Source organism: Xiphias gladius, chromosome 9, assembly GCF_016859285.1.
Source record: "Xiphias gladius isolate SHS-SW01 ecotype Sanya breed wild chromosome 9, ASM1685928v1, whole genome shotgun sequence".
Classification (NCBI taxonomy): Eukaryota; Metazoa; Chordata; class Actinopteri; order Istiophoriformes; family Xiphiidae; genus Xiphias; species Xiphias gladius.
In genome coordinates, this window is record NC_053408.1 from 10,823,733 (window position 1) to 10,846,680 (window position 22,948).

At 40.0% G+C, this 22,948-nt stretch overlaps 2 protein-coding genes across 7 annotated transcripts; one reads left to right on the plus strand and one right to left on the minus strand.

Annotated features, from left to right (window-relative positions):
* The first annotated feature begins 813 nt into the window (after positions 1 to 813).
* Positions 814 to 7,337, plus strand: becn1 (beclin 1, autophagy related). Of its 2 annotated transcripts, none has more exons than XM_040134863.1 (12): positions 814 to 859; positions 1,175 to 1,307; positions 1,389 to 1,480; positions 2,635 to 2,693; positions 2,869 to 2,959; positions 3,153 to 3,289; positions 3,482 to 3,676; positions 3,777 to 3,923; positions 4,139 to 4,288; positions 4,618 to 4,678; positions 4,779 to 4,921; positions 6,401 to 7,337. In XM_040134863.1, exons 2-12 carry the CDS (start codon positions 1,181 to 1,183, stop codon positions 6,567 to 6,569), a joined length of 1,371 nt encoding a protein of 456 aa, XP_039990797.1. In that variant the 5' UTR covers positions 814 to 859; positions 1,175 to 1,180; the 3' UTR covers positions 6,570 to 7,337. The 2 variants fall into 2 exon arrangements, with proteins under 2 accessions (XP_039990797.1, XP_039990798.1); XM_040134864.1 differs by having other exon boundaries at positions 1,416 to 1,480.
* Positions 7,338 to 7,367: 30 nt separating this feature from the next.
* LOC120794136 (serine/threonine-protein kinase tousled-like 2) lies at positions 7,368 to 21,334 on the minus strand. Of its 5 annotated transcripts, none has more exons than XM_040134857.1 (21): positions 20,800 to 21,334; positions 19,219 to 19,313; positions 17,718 to 17,789; positions 17,199 to 17,271; positions 16,897 to 16,934; positions 16,582 to 16,674; positions 14,455 to 14,562; positions 13,762 to 13,854; positions 13,141 to 13,251; positions 12,733 to 12,869; positions 12,489 to 12,641; positions 11,790 to 11,856; positions 11,584 to 11,681; positions 11,403 to 11,484; positions 11,047 to 11,138; positions 10,773 to 10,862; positions 9,856 to 10,025; positions 9,459 to 9,597; positions 9,138 to 9,249; positions 8,925 to 9,032; positions 7,368 to 8,413 (listed from the first exon to the last, which is right to left on the minus strand). In XM_040134857.1, exons 2-21 carry the CDS (start codon positions 19,309 to 19,311, stop codon positions 8,240 to 8,242), a joined length of 2,103 nt encoding a protein of 700 aa, XP_039990791.1. In that variant the 5' UTR covers positions 19,312 to 19,313; positions 20,800 to 21,334; the 3' UTR covers positions 7,368 to 8,239. The 5 variants fall into 5 exon arrangements, with proteins under 5 accessions (XP_039990791.1, XP_039990794.1, XP_039990792.1 ...); XM_040134860.1 differs by lacking the exon at positions 20,800 to 21,334 and adding an exon at positions 20,730 to 20,780; XM_040134858.1 differs by lacking the exon at positions 20,800 to 21,334 and adding an exon at positions 20,520 to 20,709.
* Between the last annotated feature and the right edge of the window lie 1,614 nt (positions 21,335 to 22,948).

A 22,948-nucleotide genomic window follows, 5' to 3' on the forward strand; every position in this document is an offset into this window, starting at 1 on the left:
ATTGTTTTTTTTAAGCCATCTCTCTAATTTCTTTAATTTTAATTTTAATTTTATGTATTTCATTAAAATGGTTCTTTATCTATTTTCTTACCTCTGTAATGTAAGTCAAAATGTTCAACTGTAGGCTTATTATGGTTTAGTATTCAATACAATATGAGGCAACAGTTTACATCAACGACAGGTCTAGGAAATAGGAATTTCAGCCACAAATGGGTTTTTTTTCACACCTATTTTGATAAGTGTCTCCAAAAATGGTGCCCACATAGTATTTAGACAGGGTCACAAGCTTTGATGGCTGTGATTCTGGCGCAATGAAATTTGTGACTTGCGACATTCTATGACACAAGAGGATTGATTACACAAAAAAATACCAGTGTTGACCTGATATTGTCAGAAATAGTGTGATGAGCCTTTACACTACAATTTGTGCTATTCACAGATATCACAATTAGTGACACTCTCTCTGTATTTAATACCACTGTATGATAGGGTCACAGATTTCTGGGCAAGAGTCTACAAAATATGTGACCCTATCTAGATGCTACGGCGGGAGCCGATTTGGTAAAACGCGTCAAAATAAAGGATGTGGTATAGTGTGATTAAATGTTTATTATAGCTGAAATGAATCAGGTCGCAGAATGAGGAGTAAAACCGACTTGAGCCCCGGAGTGGCTGCCTGAATAATCCTACAAGTGCCATATATTATTGATTAAAAACTACCTGTCAGGTAGTATTAATATTTCTTACTAATATAAACGTTTAAAGGCTGATGCGGTTTTTCCCACGTGACTTTCTTTTTTTTTTTTTTTTTGACGTCAAACGTAAACAACAATAAGGAAGTGGAGAGGGAAGTCCCGAGGTGCAAAATGCAACAGTCACACTAACTACATTACATGTGGTTTCTTATTTTTGACGTGCAAAAATCAGGATTATAATGCAATAGCTTTTATTTTTCAAAAGCGACAGCGAGTCTATCTTGTGCTTAGACACTGTGGATGTATGTTACGCACAAGCTAGCTGCAAAGCTAACCTTAGCTAGCCAGCTGCCGAACAGCTAACTAGCCAACAAGCTACAATTTGTAACGTTTACCTCTAGGGAAAAAAAAACACTTGGCGAAAAGGCTGTCAAGCTTTAAAGTGTGCCTTTATTTCTTCTCTACATGTGTTTTTGTAGCTAGCGATGGAGGGCTCCAAGTCGTCGAGCACAACCATGCAGGTCAGCTTCGTGTGTCAGCGGTGCTGTCAGCCCCTCAAACTGGACACGTCCTTCAATGTGCTCGATCGGGTCACTATCCAGGAGCTTATTGGTATGTGTATACTTAGTGATCAAACATCAGTGCTGTAAAATGTAGTGTATTGATGTCCAAACTGCTCCATCTGTCACGAAGGTACTCCCTTCTTCTCCTCCTCCTCAGCTCCGCTGGTCACGGTGACCCCCAGCAAACAGGCTGACAGCAGTGAGGGGGAGACGGCACCAGAGGCAAGTACAGCAGAAAGCAGGCGGCACCGTGCAAACGTTTTAGGCACTAAAAGTAACGTGGGAATGTTTTCAAAGATAATGCTTTTATTTAACAATTCACTTCATACCAGCCGCAGTAAACACAAAAAAACCTAAATCAGAAAAACAGTTTGGTGTGACCACTCTCGGCCTTTTAAACGGCACCAGTTCTCCAGGTAAACTTGCACGCAGTTTTTCATCGTAATTGGCCGGTTGTTTGTTTGAGAACTTGCCACGGTTCCTCTGTGGACTCAGGCTGTCTCAGTGTCTTGTGTCTCTGCGTGTGATCCCAAACTGACTCCGTGAGGTTGAGTTTAGGGCTCTTTGGGGATCAGACCATCTGTTGCAGGACTAGCTCTCCTAGTTGCTGAATATAGTTCTGTGTGACTGGCTGTATGTTTGGGGTCGCAGTCCTGCTGCAGAGTGAACCTGGGGCTGATAAGATGCCTCCCCGATGGTACTGTGGGGTGGATAAGAATCTGAACATCAAAAGTGCTTAAAACATTTCCACGGGACTATATATCTCGATATTAGACTCTAAATTGTGAACCAAGCTCTCACGCCCTTCAGTAAATGTCAGGGTAGACACAGCACGAAGACACACTGAATAGGACAGCAAATTGCTGGAATTCATGTGGGCTGTTGTGTTTTCCCCAGGCCCAAGATCCTAGACTGATGAAACAGTGGCATCGGGGAAACTGACACTTTTGGGGGAAGGAAAGAAAGAACGAAAGAAAGAAAGAAAGAAATATTTACACACACACAATTCTATTAGCAACTGCAATCCATACTTGTATGACCACAGAAATCTCAAGAAGAATTTATAATGAAGTGTAATGACTTGGTAATACTGGATTATTTAGCTAGAAAAAGCATATGTTAAAGAAATTCTAAGTTACAGCACATTCTACAGAAACTAGCACAAAAGGTAAACATGCAATGTTTTGCTTGTTAACGTCATTGTTCTGTGTGTATTTCACCTACATACACCACCTCCTCTTTGATTCTGTTTTGAATAAACTAATTTGCAAGACTTTCACAAGACGTAAGACAACAACAATTCATTATTCCAGTTCATTGTGGAAATGTTTTGGTAGCAAGTATATTTGAGTCTCAGAATTACATTTCCCTTCTAGGAGACCTTCGCCGAAAACAAGCAAGATGGGGTTTCGAGAAAATACATCCCTCCTGCACGGTGAGCGCCCATGTCTTTCCGTTCAAGAAATGGACCTGTATACAGATGAAAATTTATTTCTGTGGATTACCTCTTAGTTGATATGTTCCTCTGTTAAATGAGGTGCTGTATGAATGGACTTGGAAATGCAGCATATCCTATAAAATTGACTGAACTGCTGAATCTTGCTCTACAGGATGATGTCCACAGAGAGTGCCAACAGCTTCACACTGATTGGAGATGCATCTGATGGAGGCACGATGGAAAATCTTAGTCGTAGGCTGAAGGTAAAGCCCACTTTGACACAGCTGAAACTTTTTAGATTCCGTTATGTCAGTTGACTCTGATCATGTCAGTTGGGTGAGAATAGCAGAGAAGGAGACTTTTGACAAAACAGCTTGTTAGGGTCAGCTTATGCTTATGTGATCTATGACTCAGTTTAAAAAGTGACTATTTTGTGACTGACCGTATTTCGCTCAGGTGACCAGTGACCTGTTTGACATCATGTCGGGCCAGACAGATGTGGACCATCCACTGTGTGAAGAATGTACTGACACTTTGCTGGACCACCTGGACACACAGCTCAACATCACAGAGAACGAATGCCAGAATTACAAGTTAGTTGCTTCACAACAAGTTAAATGTCCCAGTTTCCAATCAAAATGATTTTCAGGAGAGGGGGAATGCTGTTAGTATTCTTTGCTTCAAAAGCGGACTGAGAACAACCTAAAATGCTGAATCCACATGGGTTTTCATGTGCAGTATAATCTGTTTGTGATAAAATACACTGTATGTGAACGTATTTTCAGGAAGTGTCTGGAGCTGCTGTCACACCTGCAGGTGGAGGAAGAGGAAACCCTGCTGGCAGAGCTGCAGCAGCTGAAGGAGGAGGAGGAGGCCCTGGTCCAGGAACTGGAGGCTGTGGAGGAGCAGAGGGCCGCTGTGGCCCAGGACCTGGCCCAGAGCAGGATCCACTCTCAGCAGCTGGACACAGAGGAGCTACAGTGAGTGGCTTCGAATTGGTGTTTGAATGGTGAGAATGGAATATCACAGGTGATGCAGCACCTAACAGCTGTGACTCTTTCCGCGGCTTTGTGGTAAAAGGTACCAGAAGGAATACAGCGAGTTTAAACGGCAGCAACTGGAGCTGGATGATGAGCTGAAGAGTGTTGACAACCAGATGCGTTACTGCCAGATTCAGCTAGATCGTCTGAAAAAGACCAATGTCTTCAACGCCACATTTCACATCTGGTAAACACACACACACACACACACACACACACACACACACACACACACACACACACACACACACACATACGTCACTGTTAGGTATGCTAAGAATAAATAACCATGTTTTCTCTCCACCAATCAACTGTGACTTTACAGATATGGAGGCCCCAGGACAAAACCAAATCAATGCCTATTGACTGGGAATCAGAATTGTTTTTCCTTCTCTTGTCCAGGCACAGTGGTCAGTTTGGTACCATCAACAACTTCCGTCTGGGTCGACTCCCCAGCGTCCCTGTGGAGTGGAATGAGATTAACGCAGCCTGGGGGCAGACGGTGCTGCTGCTGCATGCTCTGGCCAACAAAATGGGGCTGCGTTTCCAGAGGTACACACACACACACACACACACACACACACACACACACACTTCAGTTTTCTTGCAGTTATTTCAACTGAATCAACAATTTATTTTCACTTAGCCATGTTTCGATAAAATATTAGCAATAATATTAGTTTAATAATCTTTAGTTTCTACTTTTGCTCTCTTACAAATTTACACGCTCCCAGTAATTAGGGCTATTTTAACTCATCAGTCAGGTCAGTTTATGGCCTTTTTGTTTCTGTTATTTAGATTCAATTATTTGGTGATTTATTCCTTATGTTTTGCTATTATTCAACATAATAGCTCAAATATAACCACTCGTCTCTCTTCAGATATCGTCTTGTCCCATATGGAAACCACTCATACTTGGAGTCACTGACAGACAAGTCCAAGGTAATACACACTGTATTTTTGAGCCCAGCTCTCCTGTCATTATTTAAAGACTCCTCCAGGCTCCAATCCTGCCCATTCTTTCTGTCTCGTGTTTGCCCAGGAACTTCCTCTGTACTGCTCAGGTGGCTTGAGGTTCTTCTGGGACAATAAATTCGACCATGCCATGGTGGCCTTCCTGGACTGTGTCCAGCAGTTCAAAGAGGAGGTGGAAAAAGGAGACACTGGCTTCTGCCTCCCGTACAGGTCAGATAGCTGCAGACCAGCGCGATGTTGGCGTATCCCACTTTCTCTGTATGTTCATTAACACGGCTGTCTTTGCAGCCATTTAAGATGAAGCTCTGAATATTCAAGAAGTTTGAATGCAAATTCTAAAACCATTATCTCAACTTATTCTAGAGGAGCTGAAGAATTGTCTACTTTAATTATGCTATTGAGGCAAATAAGGCGCATTTGGGAACACTTTGGCTATATAACCCTTTGAATTATTTATGCATGGCCCCCAGTAAAACATTTACTAATACACTTACTTGTGTAACTGGCCTTGTAGAGCTCCAACAGCCACATCTGACAATCCAACCCCACTCCACACTCGGCATTGGTCCAACATATAAATCTAAACTTTACTTACTCCGCACTTTCACCAGGTGAAATATCACAGCACCAAATTTGTCAACAGCATTCTCAACACAAAGTGAATTGACTGGTTACCACCCTTCAGAAATTCGAAATGTCAAATGGAAGGAAGATAAAGTTACGTATTTATATTTTACAAATATATGATAATTAAACCATTCAGATATCATTCTATGCCCTTTGGTTTGGCATGTGGGACATGCTGTTATGTTTTTTTTTTAAATTTTTTTTACAAGACAGGAAGACTTTTGGTAATGACATAATACTATGGTTATTAGAGGGATGTCTTATCCAGTCAACTGCCACAAGACCCTGCATATAGAGAGGGGGTTGCCTTCCTATTCTAGTACACATTTTCTGGTCCACTCAGTTGGTCGGTCAGTCTTTCCATAACTTTGATCCAGCATAACACCTGTCAACAGTGAATGGTCTGATTGCCATTCTGATATTCGGATATCCATCTTTCCAATAGGAAGATTCCTGTTTCTTCTATTCAAAATTTTCCCCTTTAAACAACCAATGTTGCAGTCTGATGGAAATTTTGATATTACATTTACCAAAAACATTCATGTACCCTTTCCATTTTGGAGTGTGAACCTTCCTCTTCCTCTACCCACAGACCTAAATGTCATCTTTGCACAAGAGGTATTTCATATTCTAATATGAAAAATTAGGCAAATGGGTACATTCATGCCCCAAAGGGAAGTGCACCCTTTTGGTTTTAATTACCTTGTGATCTTTCCTCTATTGGCACCCTGAGGACAAACTTTGTGTTTTGTGTCACTACTCTTTTAGCCCCGTTAATGTCTGAACAGATCTTCATTAAATTTGGTGGACACAGACCTGTGGTCATGGAACATTTGAGCTGATGTAGATGTAATCAAGCTCTTGGATTTCCATTATTACAGCTAAAAAAATTATAATTATAGAGTCTAAAATCTGTAACACAAGTGACAGAAATTATGCCTTCAAGGGTAACCACAATTTGGAGAATTGTTTAGGATTTACACTTCAGTCCCCTCGATCTTATGATATTGATACCAGTACATCCAATACTGAATGTAACTGATGTTTTATTCGATGTCTCAGGATGGATGTGGAGAAGGGCAAGATCGAGGACACAGGTGGCAGTGGTGGCTCCTACTCCATCAAAACCCAGTTTAACTCTGAGGAGCAGTGGACCAAGGCGCTCAAGTTTATGCTCACCAACCTGAAGTGGGGACTGGCCTGGGTCACCTCACAGTTCTACAACAGATAAACCTGCTGGACAATGCCTTGGGTTACTGAGTTTTGCATATCCATATGCCCCTCTTATAAATGGAGTACTTGTGAATCTTACTTGGATATTAGGCCAAAGGAAAAGAAATGTCATGTCTGCACTATTTTGCTAGTCTTTTCAGGATTTTGAGAGCAAAAAAGCAGAGCGATGTTTAAATCTTCTGTCCAGAGTGTCTTTTTTTAAATGTTACAAAGAGGACGTAATTTGAATCTATATACAGTTTCATAGTTTCTCAGACTAGAATGTACTTTAAAAAAAATCTTCCCCAAATTCAGTTCTCGCCACTTTGTCAAGTTCAAGGTAATTTTGGCCTCCTGTTGTACTGCAGACCTTTGCATTCACTTTCTAGCTCTCTTTCCAGAGTGAGAAACGTTTTTTTTGTCTCAATTATATAAGCTGTAAGAGTATGATGATTCAAGAGGAGTAGTGTCAGTATTTCCTTAACCTTGAATGCGGTTACCCACGTTTTCCAGTTACATACATACTTGGCAGGCAAGCTGCTTTTAATGGTGGGGCTTGAGTTAATAGACATTTTATGCTGTGAAAAAAAAATCTGGTGTGGATATATAAGGATTAAACGTTTTTGACCCATGCATTAATGTAATTTCAAAAGTTGAAACACATGCATGTAGCTGCATCACGGTAAACCACTGACAATGGCATGAATGATTAAATTAATAAGTATTAAAAATGTATCTTGAAGTATTTTTGTATAATTTTAAAATAAATCTGTATAACCTGCCCAATAAGTTTCCAAATTCAAGCAAGAAACCAGAGTTAACCAAATGTTTTTTAATGGTTTCATAATCATTTCTGTTGAATCTTAACTCTCATCACAACACTCACTCATAGTCAGCCCCCCTTTAAGGTTAACAAAAACATTAGAGGGGGCAAATTTCATGGAAAAATATGGACTTAACAATTAAAATAATAAGCTGACTTCCAGTTTTCCATTAAAATATTTAAAACAGGTCAAAACCAGTTACTCTTTCCCGAATCAGCCCTCTTCTGTATCAAGCCATTTATGAACCTCTAATGGTGCCACGTCAACAAAGGAGGCCTTCAACTTTGGTCATCAGTCATTCCTTGTCACTTGTAAGAGCCCTTCCTAAAAAGTCCCAGATTCTAACCTATGGGGATACATATTTGAAACCAACCTTTAGTTCTGAAAAATAGTTTCGAAATAGCTTAGATGATGCATTTTAAGCAGAATGGGATGAAATTTCATTAATGCTTATTCTAAACCTTCCAGAGTGCAGGCAGGTGATCTTCAAACATGGCATACTTCTCAACCTGTCAGTTGTGCAACTTTTTGGGTGCTTTTACTATTTATCATGTAAAAAAGCCCCTTGAAATGAGCCAAAGTTTTTGTGTTAGTGCATGCATATGGGCAAATCTTTGGGTTCTACTGAGTCCAGAGACTGGCCATTCATTTTTACCACTTGGAAGATGGTGGTGTGCACATTTACTAATACATCACCACATCATCCATCATTTTGGTTCCATTCACACTTTGAGGATCTCTCCATCCCATCATGCTCTCTGCTTTCTCACAATCAAGAGAGCAAAGGAGGGGTTCATCAAGTGTGTAATGTCTCCACGTGGCTTTGTCCTCACTCGGGTTTTATTCCAGTTTCTTTCAGCTTGCTTCAGTCAGAGGCACTGCTGCTGTAGCAGCTGGAGGTGGAGGGAGTAGGAGGTGCCAGAGGTGTGCTGCTGCCCAGGGCTTTTCGAATATGGGGCTTTAGGAAGGGGTCACTAGCCAACTGCAGCACATCCACACGATCCTCCTTATGATAGGCCAGGCAACGTCGAATAAAAGCCTATGAAGGTAAAGGAAAAATTATCATTGTTCTTGGACCTACTTCCACTTTTTTCTCCCTTGGGTACATGCTATTCTACCAATACCATTTTTCCACAGATTTTAGATAAACTCTACTTTTATGCCCTGCTCATTACAAACAGTGATGGTGCCTTCCAAAGGCTATAAATATGCACAGCCTTATGTGACTGGCTGCTGATGGCACTCTGCATGCTTAAATAAAATGGACAATTCTGGATAACAGTGATTTATTTTAATGGTGATGCAATCCTTGAGTACCCCTCTGCCCTTCCTATCAAAAAATCAAGCAGTGTCATTAAATATCCCATTGGTTTAAAATCAAAAAGTTTTAGCAGAAATTATATCACATTCAGGAGGAAAAATGTAATTTCACCTTTTAAACTCAGTAAGAAACGGACTAAATGATACTGAATGAATATATAGGTGACTATAAAATGTGATGGGAACAGTGCAGTGAGTTTATAGCTGTTTAAGAGAAATGGGTACCACACCTTTGCTTCTGTGGTGACCACAGGTTTGGGGGGAAACTGCACCTCAGTGGCTTTTAGTATGGTGTTTTCTTGGAGAATATCCTGCTGTGACTGGTTATGACCAAATGGCTGGAAAAAGATGATAGGGGCCAGTTAACAGACAGCTTACTTTCATCTTACTTTAATCACACTAATTTAAAAAAAAAGAAAAAAAAAAGCCAGGTTAGTGGTTACCTTGCGTCCATATAAGCTCTGGTAGAAGATGACCCCTACTGACCACACATCCACCTTGTTGGATATTTTGGGGGGCTCCTTGCCCACCACAAAGCATTCAGGAGGGAGGTACCTGTAAGATACACAATCACTACATGAGCCTGAACTACGGTTTCCTCTGTATGTTCTCTCAGCACTGTACCCCTTTACACAATTTTCTGAGTGAAGGGGATGTGAATTCAGTTAGCAACATTTCCTCAAAAGACTGCACCTCTTCTACCCACTTGTGAATCTATACTGGTTGTTTGGTTACTAAATGCAGCTAAGTGTGTGTCTATGTACCAGTAGGTCCCTGCTCCTTGTGAGGTCAGCTCCATGCCGTCTGCAGAGTTGTAGCTGTCATCATCCATGATCTTAGACAGGCCAAAGTCAGTGATTTTAATCTCTCCACAGGCTGTGCCATTAACCAACAGGATGTTTCCTACGCAGACACCAGTAAACATTCAAGAAAAAGGGGCTGTCACAAATTGGTGTTATACATGTATATACACAGAGATATTTATATTTATTTAAATTAAAATCCACATCACATTCAGTTGGTGTCAACTTTCTTGACAGATCACTTAAGGAAATTGTTCACATTCAGTTCTAACTGAAACTCTACAGGGAACAATTCTGTTTTACTATTCTCTGACGGATGGAGATTGCAAAATGACAAGCTAAAACTCCATGAGTCTACCGGGCTTGAGGTCGTAGTGGATGATGGGTGGTCGAATCTGGTTGAGGTACTTGAGGGCGTTGACAATCTGCATGACAATAGAGCGGCCCTCCTTCTCGGTCATGAGCTTATTCTGCTTCAAGTAGAAGTCCAGATCGTTGCCTTCACAGTACTCCAGCACTGTGCAGAACCTGCAAGTGGTAACACAACAGATGGATTATCTGGGAAGATTTCACTATTGATAACCCACTTACATACACACACATCCAAAAATGTTTAAACATGCTATGTAAAGCATATGAATATCAATAAATTATTACCATATATATAATACATGTGAACAAACAAGACAGAGGATTGGACATGTCTATAGACCTCAACACTGCATTTTATATCGTGTGATTTCATAGGAAAACTGCTTTACTTCACCAAACTAAAACAGAGTGCTCTATATCCAGATGAAATGAAGCTGAAGCTGTACTGTCAGACAGCGAACTATGTGAACAGACTGCAGGGAGCAAAACAGGGAACCCAAAAAAAAAAAAAAAAAAAAAAAACCTTCTAACATGTTTATTATTTTTTATTCTATTCTTGATTGACAGTCATTTGTCCCAGCCAATCACACAACAACGAATAGTTAAAACTAGCTTGTCCCTCCTCATCTCCGACCAGGCTTTTCTCTCATCACCCCCATTTTGATTTTTTGCATCTAGTAACATAAACTGCGTAAAATGATAAACCCCAATCCAGGCTTCAGAATGACCCTTCAGTAACCAGAATGATACCATAGATGCTTTTCTACAGTATAAACTATGAAGAACTTGAAGAGATACTGCTTCTAAACACTATAAAATACCAAGCGTTTAATAGGTGTACAATTAGTTATTATATTTGTATTAGCACACCTAATACAGCTGTATGTAGAGTGAGGCACTTACGAGTCTGTGTCGAGTGAGAAATAGTCATAGAGTTTGACTATTCTAGGGTGGTCGAGTTCTTTGTGGATTCTGTACTCTCTACAAGCGTGTCTGAAAAGACAAGTAAATTCATGATTCAGGGTTAACATTTAGTGACCTTTTAAATACATCACAAAAAGAACATTCAAGCTTAAGCTTGAAGTTCCACACCATGTAAAATTTAGTTACAGATCAAAACATTTCCAACAATGCAAAGAAAGACAACAGAGGGCATTAAACAGAAGTTCAGACTCACTTGTGGTAGTTTTCCTTCTTCTCCTCCCTCCAGTTCTTGTTGAGTTGATGGATTTTTATGGCCACATACCTTTGCTCTGTCAAATCAAAAGCCTGGAAAAAGAACATTACACATCAACACAAGCAAGTTGGAGGAGCCTACTGTAACCAGAAAGTTACACTCAACGGTATAGAGTAGCCGTTTAATGGATACAGGAATGTTAAAAAGTCCCACTAAAATACCACCATGACACGTGACATTCCATTGCGTTATGTTATTCAAAAACACTGAGCATATTTAAGAATAAAAAAATAAATAAATAAACTGTAAACCAGTACTCGTGAAGAATGGATGCTAACTAAATGGCACGTGCTTACCTTGAAAACTTCACTAAAGCCACCTCTTCCAAGTAAATGTAACAGCAGATATCTGTCGTTCAGCGTGGGGTGGTCTTTAAATCTACAAGTTAAGACATCAGGCGTCAATCATTGCACTTTTTCGAACTGAAGGCACGCTACAGCACACATGTAAGGCAGGTTAAACAGAGATGATACGCACTGCGAATTGTCCTCGTTATGGATTCTCTTCAGCTCCCGAATGTGCAGGTTTCTTACTCGCTCCAAATGCTCCAGCTCTGCCTGGATCTCTGCCTCTTCCTGCATACAAACACACAAATCTGTTATCGATCTCATCCTTTGGTAGAAAGGTGTCTCAAAAGCAAATCTCAAAAGAACAAAAAGCTGGCATAAGTGTAGAGCTGGTACCTTTTTGAGATGACCAATTCGAAGTTTGAAAATCTCTTCTTGCTCATGATATTCTGTCAGTGACAACCTGTTTGGGATAAAGGAGCAAAAAGTCAGCTTGTGAATACAAAAATGTATTAGACTACACATTTACTTCAGGTAAAATGAAGAAAAAGACTGTTGATGAACACGGTAACACAAAGTCTCCTAATTTAATTCCCACTAAGGTTTATCACAGATAGATACACAAGTGTGACTTGACACCTTGACAATTAATGTCAACAAAAAAGAAAAAAAAAAGGCATTAGATGCTGTGTTAATGTGAGAATCTAATGATAAAAATAAAGCTACAAGTGTCAAAATTAATACAGACAGAAATAAACAAAAAAAAAATTAAATTTATAAACAAGACTGGTTGAACTGACGAAACTAAACAAACACCTCAACATCAACTATCTATCAATAATTCAATACTGACCATAGGTGTTCCCACAGACACCTACACATAGGTAAACCATAACAGAGGCATCCTCCGCCTACACCAGCCAGCCAGGACAACCCAGAAAACTGCACCATTAAACTGTAATACTGCATTCCAGTAAACAATGTTATATTCAAGTTACACCACAACAATTCATTCCTGCTTTACCGTAAACGTTTGGCTGGTCCATGTAAAACATCTACTGTGTATAGTAATTTAGCTATTGTTTGTGATCTTACGCTTCATTCTCCTGGCCGTTGCTCCTGCTCTTTCGTTTGTTCTGCTCCAGGCTGAGTGGGGGTGTCTGGGCCATGGAGGGAGGTTTCCTCTTCCCCAGCAGCTTCCTCTGCCTCTCAATGTCCTCTCGCTGCGAGTTGATTCTCTCTTGTTGCCTAGAAAATGTAAAAACAATCTAGTGTGAACATTCTTGTAGGCAGAATGGACAAAATGTAAATGTGTGTTTGTGTGTAACTGCTTGCTGACTTGATGAGGTTCTGGAAGGCGTATCCATCTGTCCACTGCTCAGTGAAGGTGGCTCCATGGCGTACAGTAGTGAAGTGACCCAGACGCAGACGGTCCTGCATGCTCTTGTCCCTGCAAGCCATCTTCTCCTGCTTTGACTATAAGAAAAAGATCAATGAATAAAAAATTCAGCAGGCACATTCAAAAACAGATCAGCTTGGACAATATGAAGAACTCAATCTTGCTCCACCATAATCACCATTTACCACTAACCAGTTACAAAACTTGAATGAGTCAAATGCTCAGATGCATAAATTATAATTAAGAAACAATGCGTTAGGTTTTAACATTGTAAATTTAAAAAAGTAAGACATGCTTTTTCTCTCAAGTACACATACAGTACTTGTGTAACTATATATGTATACCCACCTTTTCAATTAGCAGCTTCTTGCTCATGGTCACGCACTTGTTAAGCCGTTCCTTGTAGCGCTCCAGCATCTTCTGCTGCTCATCTACCTGCCGCCTCAAGTCACAGTTAGCCTGCCAAAACATACATCATCACCATGACATCTAATTCTTAATATAACATGAATTCAAGGCCTTTATGCATTTAAACCGACAAGATGTGACAACTATCAGCGTGTCGGTTTGGTTTGCTGACATTTACACAATGTGTAAATTAGGCAACAATGGCATTTGAAAGTTAACAAGCACATCATTCATGATAAGCTGCAACCACACTGGTGCAGGTTAGTTACTGGGGTTGTGGTGACAAGTGGTAGCATATTTGTCAAGACTGTGAGGTGATTATTAAAGACATTTGTGAATAGGCCTGATATATGAATCTAGACATACACTTGACTGTGTATGGCATTAATTACCGTTAGTCAAATAAAATATCAATTTGTTGTAGATTTTTTCAGGAATAAAATGATAAGTTGTTGATGTTGTCCATCCCTCTCTGGTGCTCTTTCAGATGCTCCACACGCTCCACACTAAGTTTAACTTGCCAGATTTTCAAGACAGATTTTAAATATTTTCTCATCTTACCCTCAGCAGGTCATCTATCCTCCCCTCTTTCTGTTCCAGGTCAGAGTTTTTGTCCTTCTCCAGTGCTGTCAGTTTCAGCAGCGTGAGTTGTGACTGGAGAATGAGGAAAAAGACAACAACAAGCCAAAAGTAAACATCTTGGTTTAACCGAAATGGTACAAACACCCTTTGGGCCACTTTAAATTGATCAAAATCAGACAATGATGTCTTGGATATTAGACGTGAGTTCAAAATGTTGACCTTTAATCAAGCCAATTAACATAATTTTGCACAGATAGCTGGATGTCTGTTGAAAGTATTGTCAGATTAACAGCAGCGTGGGTGCAGGGCCTTTCAAAGTTTGACCTTTAATTCTAGCATGCACATCTTGTCTGAGTAGTGTAATTTTATTAAATGGCAGAACAAGGTGTGAAGTTGTGTCATCCCTACAAGTTTTGTCAAACTTAACTAAGGCTGTATTAGATGCAACTTTCTCTAAAAAGAAACAGTTTGTAAAACAAAACCACCTTTCACTCAGAATGGAAAGACATAATCACCAGTTCTTGTAAGAAGTAAATGTCAAAAGCTGAGCCAGATGCAAAGTGTGCGCCAATCCAAAAATATACTGAAGCCAAGCCAGGGTGCTTAGAATACACTGAAGGAAAATCTGAAAAGTTAGTGTTAAGTGGAGATCCAGATCAATTTATCAGTTACCTGGATGGCTTTGTGTGAGCACGAGTGTGTTGGGGCTGTCTTAACAGAGCTGCAAGATGAAGAGTCTGTGTGGGCTGAGCCTATGGACGAAGGACTACCGTGCTGAAACTGCATTCCAGAGAGACAGGAAAAGAGAAAGGCAGAAAAAACACGTAGAGTCAAATATAAAAATATGTAATGCAGATGGCATATGGAGATTTAAAAAGGTAGCTGAAAAGATAAAAGGAAAAAATAAATACTGCAGCTGTTAAGGGGGAGAAAACTGAAATTGTAGATAAACACAAATATCTACAGGAATTTATGCTAAATTGTCCATTCCAATAAATATATCATTCTTTTGCCAGGTCTATTCTCAGAGGTATTTTTCAATATCTACTGTTAACAAAATGAACTGCATACAATAGTTAATCTTTCCAGTAAGCTTGCAGGACAACAACAAAATTAGATAACATTGCTTTATGCGACTGGAGTGATTAGAATAGGGCAGGTAATTATAGAGTGCAGTAAAATCTCTCCTTTTTACTGAAAATGTGTTGTTGCCAGCAGGCCAACAGGAACAGTCTTTTTACAATAAACATGCCTTTACATCTTTCACTATGCAGGTCTTTCATAAACCAAATTCAAATCTGCTGTTTCGCAGGAGAATTCTGGAAAAATAACTGTACATAAAACTGAGAGACTACTTAACTAAAACGCTATAATACAACATCTACATCTGCACACAAAAGTAACCTTGCTAATTAGTGCATTGTTGACGATCCATCAGAAACTCTTGTTTCTGATGGATGATCAACAGCATCACCAATAATGTCTCTGTTTTTGGCAACATAATGTGGCAGTATTTGGGAATAAATGCGTGACATCACTGCGTTGGCCCCAACTCAAGGGCTGTGGCTAAAAAATGTTGGCCCGCCCTGCAATAAAATGTGATGTAATTTGGCAACACACTGCCCTGACCAATGTAGTACATGTAAGCACAAATTCCTGGCTCATTACTTTGTAATAGGAACAGGAAAATTCTACTGTTTACCTCACGATCATTAAAACAAAATATAAAATTATTGCTGTTGTGATAACTTCCCTGAGCTGTAAAATCCTGTGGCATAGTAACTGCCGTGTAGTCACTGTTTTGCCTTCTGATAAGCACCCAAACTGATGGATCTAGCCAAGACCAGCCCTTTCCTTTTTTTTTTTTTTTTTTTAAATTTACACACGTTGCTTGTTTTACTGGACACACAGTAACAATTAAAACGATAAGTACGTTTGGGGGGACCATTTGAACCAGAAACTGCATTCTGACAGAAATTTTAATGAATCAAATTTAAGATTCTGGCTAATCCTGTGATCAAAAGGTACTGATCGACAACCCCAATTAATCTCCCACAAATTTTGTATAGACCTTTGTGTTATGGGACACTAGAGGTCACTTACCTTACCCCTTTAATTTACAGCCCTGCTGTTGTAAGAAACTGTTTACATGCTGTTTAGTAGGTAGTGAACAAGGCTCTGTTGTTGCAAGAAAAGATGTTATCTTAACATAAGATGAATGAAAATGATAGGTAAAGAAATTCTTAATTAGAAGCTTCACTGTGTGAGTGATTAAATACACGACACTGTCATCAACAACTACTACAGATTTAAAAGTGCAGGCACCAATCTTACATAATATACTGTATAGACTGTCCTCCTGCACTGTTCCCAGCCATGCCAGCTCATTGTATCAAACCTACAACCAAAACAACATCTTAAAATATGTTAACAGCAGCACTGAAAACATGAACATCAGCTATAGTTTCTCTGGACAATGGTCAGATTATCCTACATTTGATCCATCCAGTTAATACATACCACAAACTAGGCTGTTTTGACGTAAACTGATCCAGACAAACCAAAGACTTGTCTATTAGCTTGGATTAAAGTTTAGTAAAATAAACAAAACCAAATCTTAGCGATAAATACCTAACCAACCCTGTCCAATTAAGAGGAAACTGATGCTAAGAGAAAATAGACAGAGACCCACATAACCAACAGCCATTTGACAATGGCTTAAGATTAAAACCTGGTCAACCAATAGCAAACAGGGGGCCAAAGCAGGACAGAGCTATGGAGATGGAAGCTGGTGCTCACCAGAGGATTAGACAGTGAGTGCTGTGGAGAGGAGCGCACCAGCATGGGGATGCACCGGGCAGGACTGGTGCCAGAGCCACTGCTACCAGCAAACTGGCCACAAGGCAGTAAACAGTGTGGAAAGAAGACAGAGAGAAAGAAGACAGAGTTGTTATTTAGAAAGAGTTTGATGAGGGACCATACTGGCACAGTGGGAACGTGAGGGTGAGACATCACACTAAAGCTAGAGAGTGATTTGAAACAATGCACAGCACTGTGACTGGAACACAAAATGTATTCAAAAGAACTAAGGCATACAATTAAGTTCGTACTCACCTCAAAATAGTCACTTATTTTGTGTCCTCTTCCTTTTCCTACAAAAAACGGGATAGATAAACGAAGTAAAAAAATGTAATCATTTGATCTTACACTATGTTCGTAAGCATAAACATTTAGTAGAGCATAAGAACAGCAAACCACAAAGAGCCATTTAATAGGCTTTTCAGAACTAATCCAAATTTGAAAGCATGAATATGTAGACTCAAGAGGATAAGCAGTGATGAAACTGAAGCGAAGGACAGCTGAACATTTCTGAATGTAAAGAGAGGTTTCCGTATCAAGAAGTAGAGAAGACTTACCCTGGCTATTGCTGTCATAGATGTCTCCTTTTCTCTTTCTGCTTCTCTGATCATTGGCCTTCTTCTCTGGTGTCTGACATGAGCAGAAAAACAGCAAAGCTTAGATTTTAAATTATGCAAAGCTAAATTTTTTACCATCCACAAGGTGGCATGTTGGCTCATTGCTCTGCACTGTCACCTCACAGCAAGAAGGTCATGGGTTCAAAACTGAGTCATGATTCTATCTGTGAGGAGTTTGCATGCTTGTCCCTAGCATAAACGGACATGCCCCCAGGTGTTTATGGTTTCTCTAGCCCTTTTCACACATGGAACCTTCAATTTATGTGTTTAAAGACTGAGGACCTATCAGGGGTGCGTTCCAGTTTATTAGCATGCTATATTAGCAAGTATTAGCACGCACTACTGTATACAAAATACTTCACTGTCCACTGACAGTGAGGAAGTGCAAACATGGTCAAAAGAGCTGAATATGAGGGCACAGTCACTTTTCATTTTGATTGAGTCTTTGCCAAAACCGACCTCCAGTTCCTTGTCACTCAGTGATCCCGCGCTGCACAGAGACTGGTTGGATGATTCGCTGTTGGCTGAACTCTGGAAAAGAGAACAGACACAATTGACCTGATTGATTAGTCATGTGCTACTTCTGCAAGTAGATGCTTGTGAGTAGAACCGGAAACTAGATTTAAGATATTTAAATAACAGTTTCTGGTGGAAAAGAAAAGAAAGAGAAAAAAAAAACATATTCTGCACTATTCTTTTAGAAAATCTGAGAGATGTACTGTGGACAGTGAAAATTTCCAAACATCTTTTCTATCTGACAAATAATACTAATTTGGATTCAACTTCACCCCATGTTTGTGGCAGTTCACAATTTTAATACATGTTACTTCTTTTACAAGCATGCATTCCACTCCTTGTATCTTATTTCTATAGGAATTTCAACACATGCATAAACAGTTATAGCTCTTAAATTACTATCACTTAGCTAAGCTATAATGCTACAATGAGCATTATAATATACATCCCCCTATTCATCTTCAAATCTTCACTTCACATCCAACTGGCAGTTTCAGCTGGTGTCATGCATACCATTCATGACCAGCTGCACAACCTGGTGAGACTAAGAAGAAACAGCAGGCTAATTGGTTCAGGAGGCTAATGCTTTTAAGGCCTGCCGTCTTTCTGTTGCTCAAGGTCACACATTCAGCCAAGAAAATCTCTAATTTTTCCTCTTAAGATGTACACTATACATAGTCATTACAATGTCTTAAATGACACCTTAATATAACATGTACTGTAGTCATCATTCTCACAGCCTTAAATCATTCACACTCTAATACCACAGAGAGCAGGTCTAACAATTCATTTCAGAGCACACTACAGGCCGGAGCATGAATGATAGTGATTGCTTTCTCAGGGGTTGCCATTTTCTCAAATGTGCACCCACACACAGTCATACCCAATTCAACAGCAGGGTTGCAGTAGACTACGCAGCCTATGCTGTGAGCTTCAGCTGCGGTGCCATTTAAGTGTCACTGGTCTTCACTGAAACAAAGAGATGCTGGCAAGCTCCCATGTCAGCTAAAACAGAGCTTGTCTTGTTTTAGCTTAGGTTCAGGAAGACAGGATCATTCCACTGAGGGAAACTACTGAACACAGACGTGAGTAAATACTGGAAATAGAGAAGACGTCTAAGCCTTTTTAAAACTGAATAACTAGCATAAGAGAGCTGACCGACTGCTCATGTTTGCATTCACACACAAACAGCAGTGGAGTTGTGGGATGTTTGCTTGCGGGAAAACTGCAAGCTACTGGTCGGGATCACTAAACTTATTTCAGTATGGATAAAATGGAAATCTTTACATTTAGTTTTCTAAACAAAATCTCTCAACAAAAAAAATATATCCAACTCAACTCTCATCACATCATATGTGAAATGCCACATTTGCACAATCTGTGCTTACTATAGCTGATCATTTTGAGCAAGAAAACAACTATCACGCTATTAAGAGATGCCAACCTTGGCCACACCAACTCCAGTAAAGCGAGCCTCAAGCAGTTCCTGTCTGCGTGGGTCCAGGCTTATAGCCTGGCTATGAAGTCCTTCCATCATGCCTAGAAAAAGAGATACAAACAGTGAATGAAGTGATAACTTGTGTGGAGTAGTTGGGTGGGTTATTGCCACACAGAAAAGACTGAACGTGTAGAGAGTAGCAGAGAGTGGCCACAAATACCATGCATGTAAAACATTCTTCCTGATCAAGAATCAGGTGACCTAAACCCAGATTTATATTCTGCTTGAACTGCATCTCGGTTGGTTGGATCCCCCCACACCTTTCCAAAGTCTGTGTCGCAGTTACTGCCACTTACAGAGAAACCAGTTTTAATTAAAAAAAAAAAAAATCACACTTTGATTCAGTCAAAGAAAGCCAACAGGAATACAGTTGTAAAAAACTTTCTTGGAATAATTCCCCTGCGCTGCCTCTTGAAATAACAAGGGTTGACAGGATAGATGAACCCTCAGTAAAATTCCATTACTTATGTTTTCAGTAGTAGTTTTATGGTTAACTTAACCAGTTGGACCAGCAGTACAAAAAAAAGGATAAAAATGGATTCTGTCATATTGTGGTGCATATGTAGGCCATTAATGTCTATTCTTTCCAGTGAAGTTCATAATTTCATCAACTGTACCTGTTAAAACTTCTTCATGTTAAGATGCCGGTCCTAAAATGCCAAAATGACACACCAAAGCAGAAACTTCAGGAGAGTCACTGACTTTGGACATTACTGGTTAAGGAAGTAACTAATTTCCCCATAGTCATTAATATACTCATTTAAAGTAGAGAGACATTAAAGCAAAATGCCAAAAAAAAAAATCTATGAAATTCTCCCCTCTTTTTAAATGGTTATTACAAGCATATTAAATGGCAGAGCACGACTTCCTTTTGCCATCAGGAACTCCTACCTCGCAGGATATCTATCAGTTAGAGATGGATTCATCTGAGGGCACATAAGCAACCATTCACGGTGGTGACAGTTACTCAAAAAACAAACAAAAAACAAATACAATTAGTAATAAATATCAGTAGTTTTGGCCAGGTTGTATTAAGTTATCTAGTTAATTTTGCCCAACAAGCCAATCAACTTGTCTATCAAAACAATGCTGGCCAAGAAACGACACCTAGCTAGAAAAGATATGTAGCTTCATCTCAACTTTCGCGACAAAGCGATAGGCTCAACTTTATCCAAGTTCAACCGATGTTTCAGCTAAACTGACTTCATTGCAGCTGGTGGAACAAAAGTCACGGTATTGTTACTCACTGTCGTGATGTTGACGAATGCCAAACTTGGCTAACGCTAATTAGCTAGTTGACATTGGCAAATGCTAACATGCTAATCAAAATCTTGCGAACGTTGCCACGCTCTGTCGAGTTAGTATTTATCAGTTGAGAGCAGCAGTTTGATCTATGTTAATAGCAGTTACGATGTTATTGGTTACCAAAGAACAACTAAGGCTGCGTGGTAGGTTACCTAAAACAGCTAGCGTCAAGTTATCTAGCGAGCAAGCTAACGTTTACGTTAGCTGCGATACAAGTCTCACCTGAAGAACCTTTAGCAGTTTTCACAGTCACTCACGGTCCTAAAAAGGATGTTGTCCGTCCATCCGGTGACAGCAAACTCCTTAACAACTCCCACTCCCACACTCCTCAAGTAAAGTTGTTCGAATTAAGTGATCCATTTACAATTATTTCGAATTCTGGGAAGACATTTGTTAGCTTAGCCAATGCTAGCTAAGGAGAGCAGTGTGGCTGGCTCCTACTGGTGTCATCCGGACAGGAGGCCCTGATCCTCGGGGTTTCCTCGTCCGTCTAGGTGCCCCTGCAAGGGGCAGACCTGGAGCTGTCAATGCTCTGAAGCCTCTTGACAAGTGTTGTCACATTTCTGCCTCACTCGGTCTTTCTTTGGTCATTATCGAGCGATGTAACGTTAACACCGGGAGGCGAAGTTCAGCCACCTTGTTAGAGGTCCATTATTTAATTGTTAATAAATGATAATCACCCCCCCCTGCAGCAAGGCCGCCCAGGGCTCCAGGGAGAGCTTTATGTGATGCTTCCCATGCGCCAGTTTAACAGATAATGTAAACTCCTCAGGTCAGAACCACCCGAAAACAGACAGGAACTGCTGGATAACCAGCAACAACTGCCAGGGCCCCAAAGAGCCCCAGTTTCTGAGTGCCACTTGTTTTGGTAATTTGACACATTTCAAGTGTTGTTGCACCACCAAAGTACAATATATATTGGGTCCTGCATCACAATATAATTTTTTGGCCCTGTTTGAAGGGCCACAAGATTTTGGTTTTGCAGTTTCCCATTTGGATGAATAAAGTACTCTATCTATCCATCTATCTTATATTATGACTTCATGGTGCACATTCCTACATATAGTTGCTGTATGTTTCGTCAAATTACCAGGATAGAAATGTTGGCTGGTCTCCACGCCTTTGTGCAATATTTCAATCGGCTGTCATTTACAGTTTGCTGCGTAGTTGTACTTGGTGAAAATTTGGTGGCAATGTGTTGATGGTGATGTGTGTACAGCTCTTACTTGTCCCATCAAGAATAGTTTTCTGAGTCAGTTCAGTTGGACCATAGAGTTTAGTGACATCACTTTAAGGTTACAAAACACATAATACAGAACTCACGATATAATGCATGAATTAATGCCAGTTATCATGAATTCCTGTCGCTCACTGTTGCAATGTGAAGTCAGTATGAGTTTATGTGATTAGTTCATGCTTAATGAATCATCAGTTAAAGAATATTAACTTACAGTTGCTTCATGCATCAGTTTACATGTGTATTTTTTCAGTGAATTTACGCTACTGTTACAGCAGAGGATCAAACTCAAAGCCCCACCCTTACTCTGCTGTTTACTGTCTTATGAGTGGCACAACACCGACTATTTGGACCACATGAACCTGCTGAGTTGCCATGTTAAGCACTGAACAAATAATAGAATTATTACTGAAATATTAGGCTGTTTACCTTGGCCAGTTATCTATCTCCTGTTAAAGTAGAACTATGCTGGCAGTTTGTTGAAGAGAAGAGAATCGAAAGGAATCGTGTAGATGGTAACTGTCCCACCCTAACAGAATAAACAGCACCGACGTCAACATAGGTCCCCATTTTTTGCTTTACAATATCATATCTGTTAGGTACAGATTGAAATTCCAATTAACTTTTAATGCGACATAATGCGATTAAGGGTTACATTACTGGCCAAGTTTCACTAGTCGTGGCGTCCACATTTCACTGAATGTAATTTGGGGTTACATAGAAACGTTAGTGTTTCTCCAAATGCTGTTTGTTGCCTACAACTGTTTATGTGTAGTATCGTTCCTTTGTGTTTATTAAATGCACATAGCCCTCACATAGCAGCATGAATGATAAGTGTGCCTCCAAATTAAAAGGGGCGCTGAGCGCATCTTACGCACGCGACACAGTACCAATAACATCGTAAATTACCTCGTGAGTGTGCAGGGCTTTTTGTCTGCAACTCCTGGGCTTAAACTGCCAGTACACTGCTCCATGTGTAATTCAACTGAGATAGTTTATCTTGTATATTTGATAGTGTGTTAGATGAACCATACTCTGTGCAAGGATCAGGCTCTGCTTGCAGTCTAAAACCAGGAGATGGAAGCAGAGCATTGCAGACAAAAACCTCTGCACACTCCATGGACAGTCTTGGGG

Coding starts and splice junctions, on each gene's coding strand:
- LOC120794136 (XM_040134857.1), bottom strand. CDS start 19,311: ATGATGGAAGGACTTCATAGCCAGGCTATAAGCCTGGACCCACGCAGA. Junction 12,642..12,732: donor GCCTTCCAGAACCTCATCAA/GTCAGCAAGCAG, acceptor TACATTTTCTAG/GCAACAAGAGAGAATCAACT. Junction 11,682..11,789: donor GAATTGGTCATCTCAAAAAG/GTACCAGCTCTA, acceptor GTTTGTATGCAG/GAAGAGGCAGAGATCCAGGC.
- becn1 (XM_040134863.1), top strand. CDS start 1,181: ATGGAGGGCTCCAAGTCGTCGAGCACAACCATGCAGGTCAGCTTCGTG. Junction 1,481..2,634: donor AGGGGGAGACGGCACCAGAG/GCAAGTACAGCA, acceptor TTTCCCTTCTAG/GAGACCTTCGCCGAAAACAA. Junction 3,677..3,776: donor CTGGACACAGAGGAGCTACA/GTGAGTGGCTTC, acceptor TTGTGGTAAAAG/GTACCAGAAGGAATACAGCG.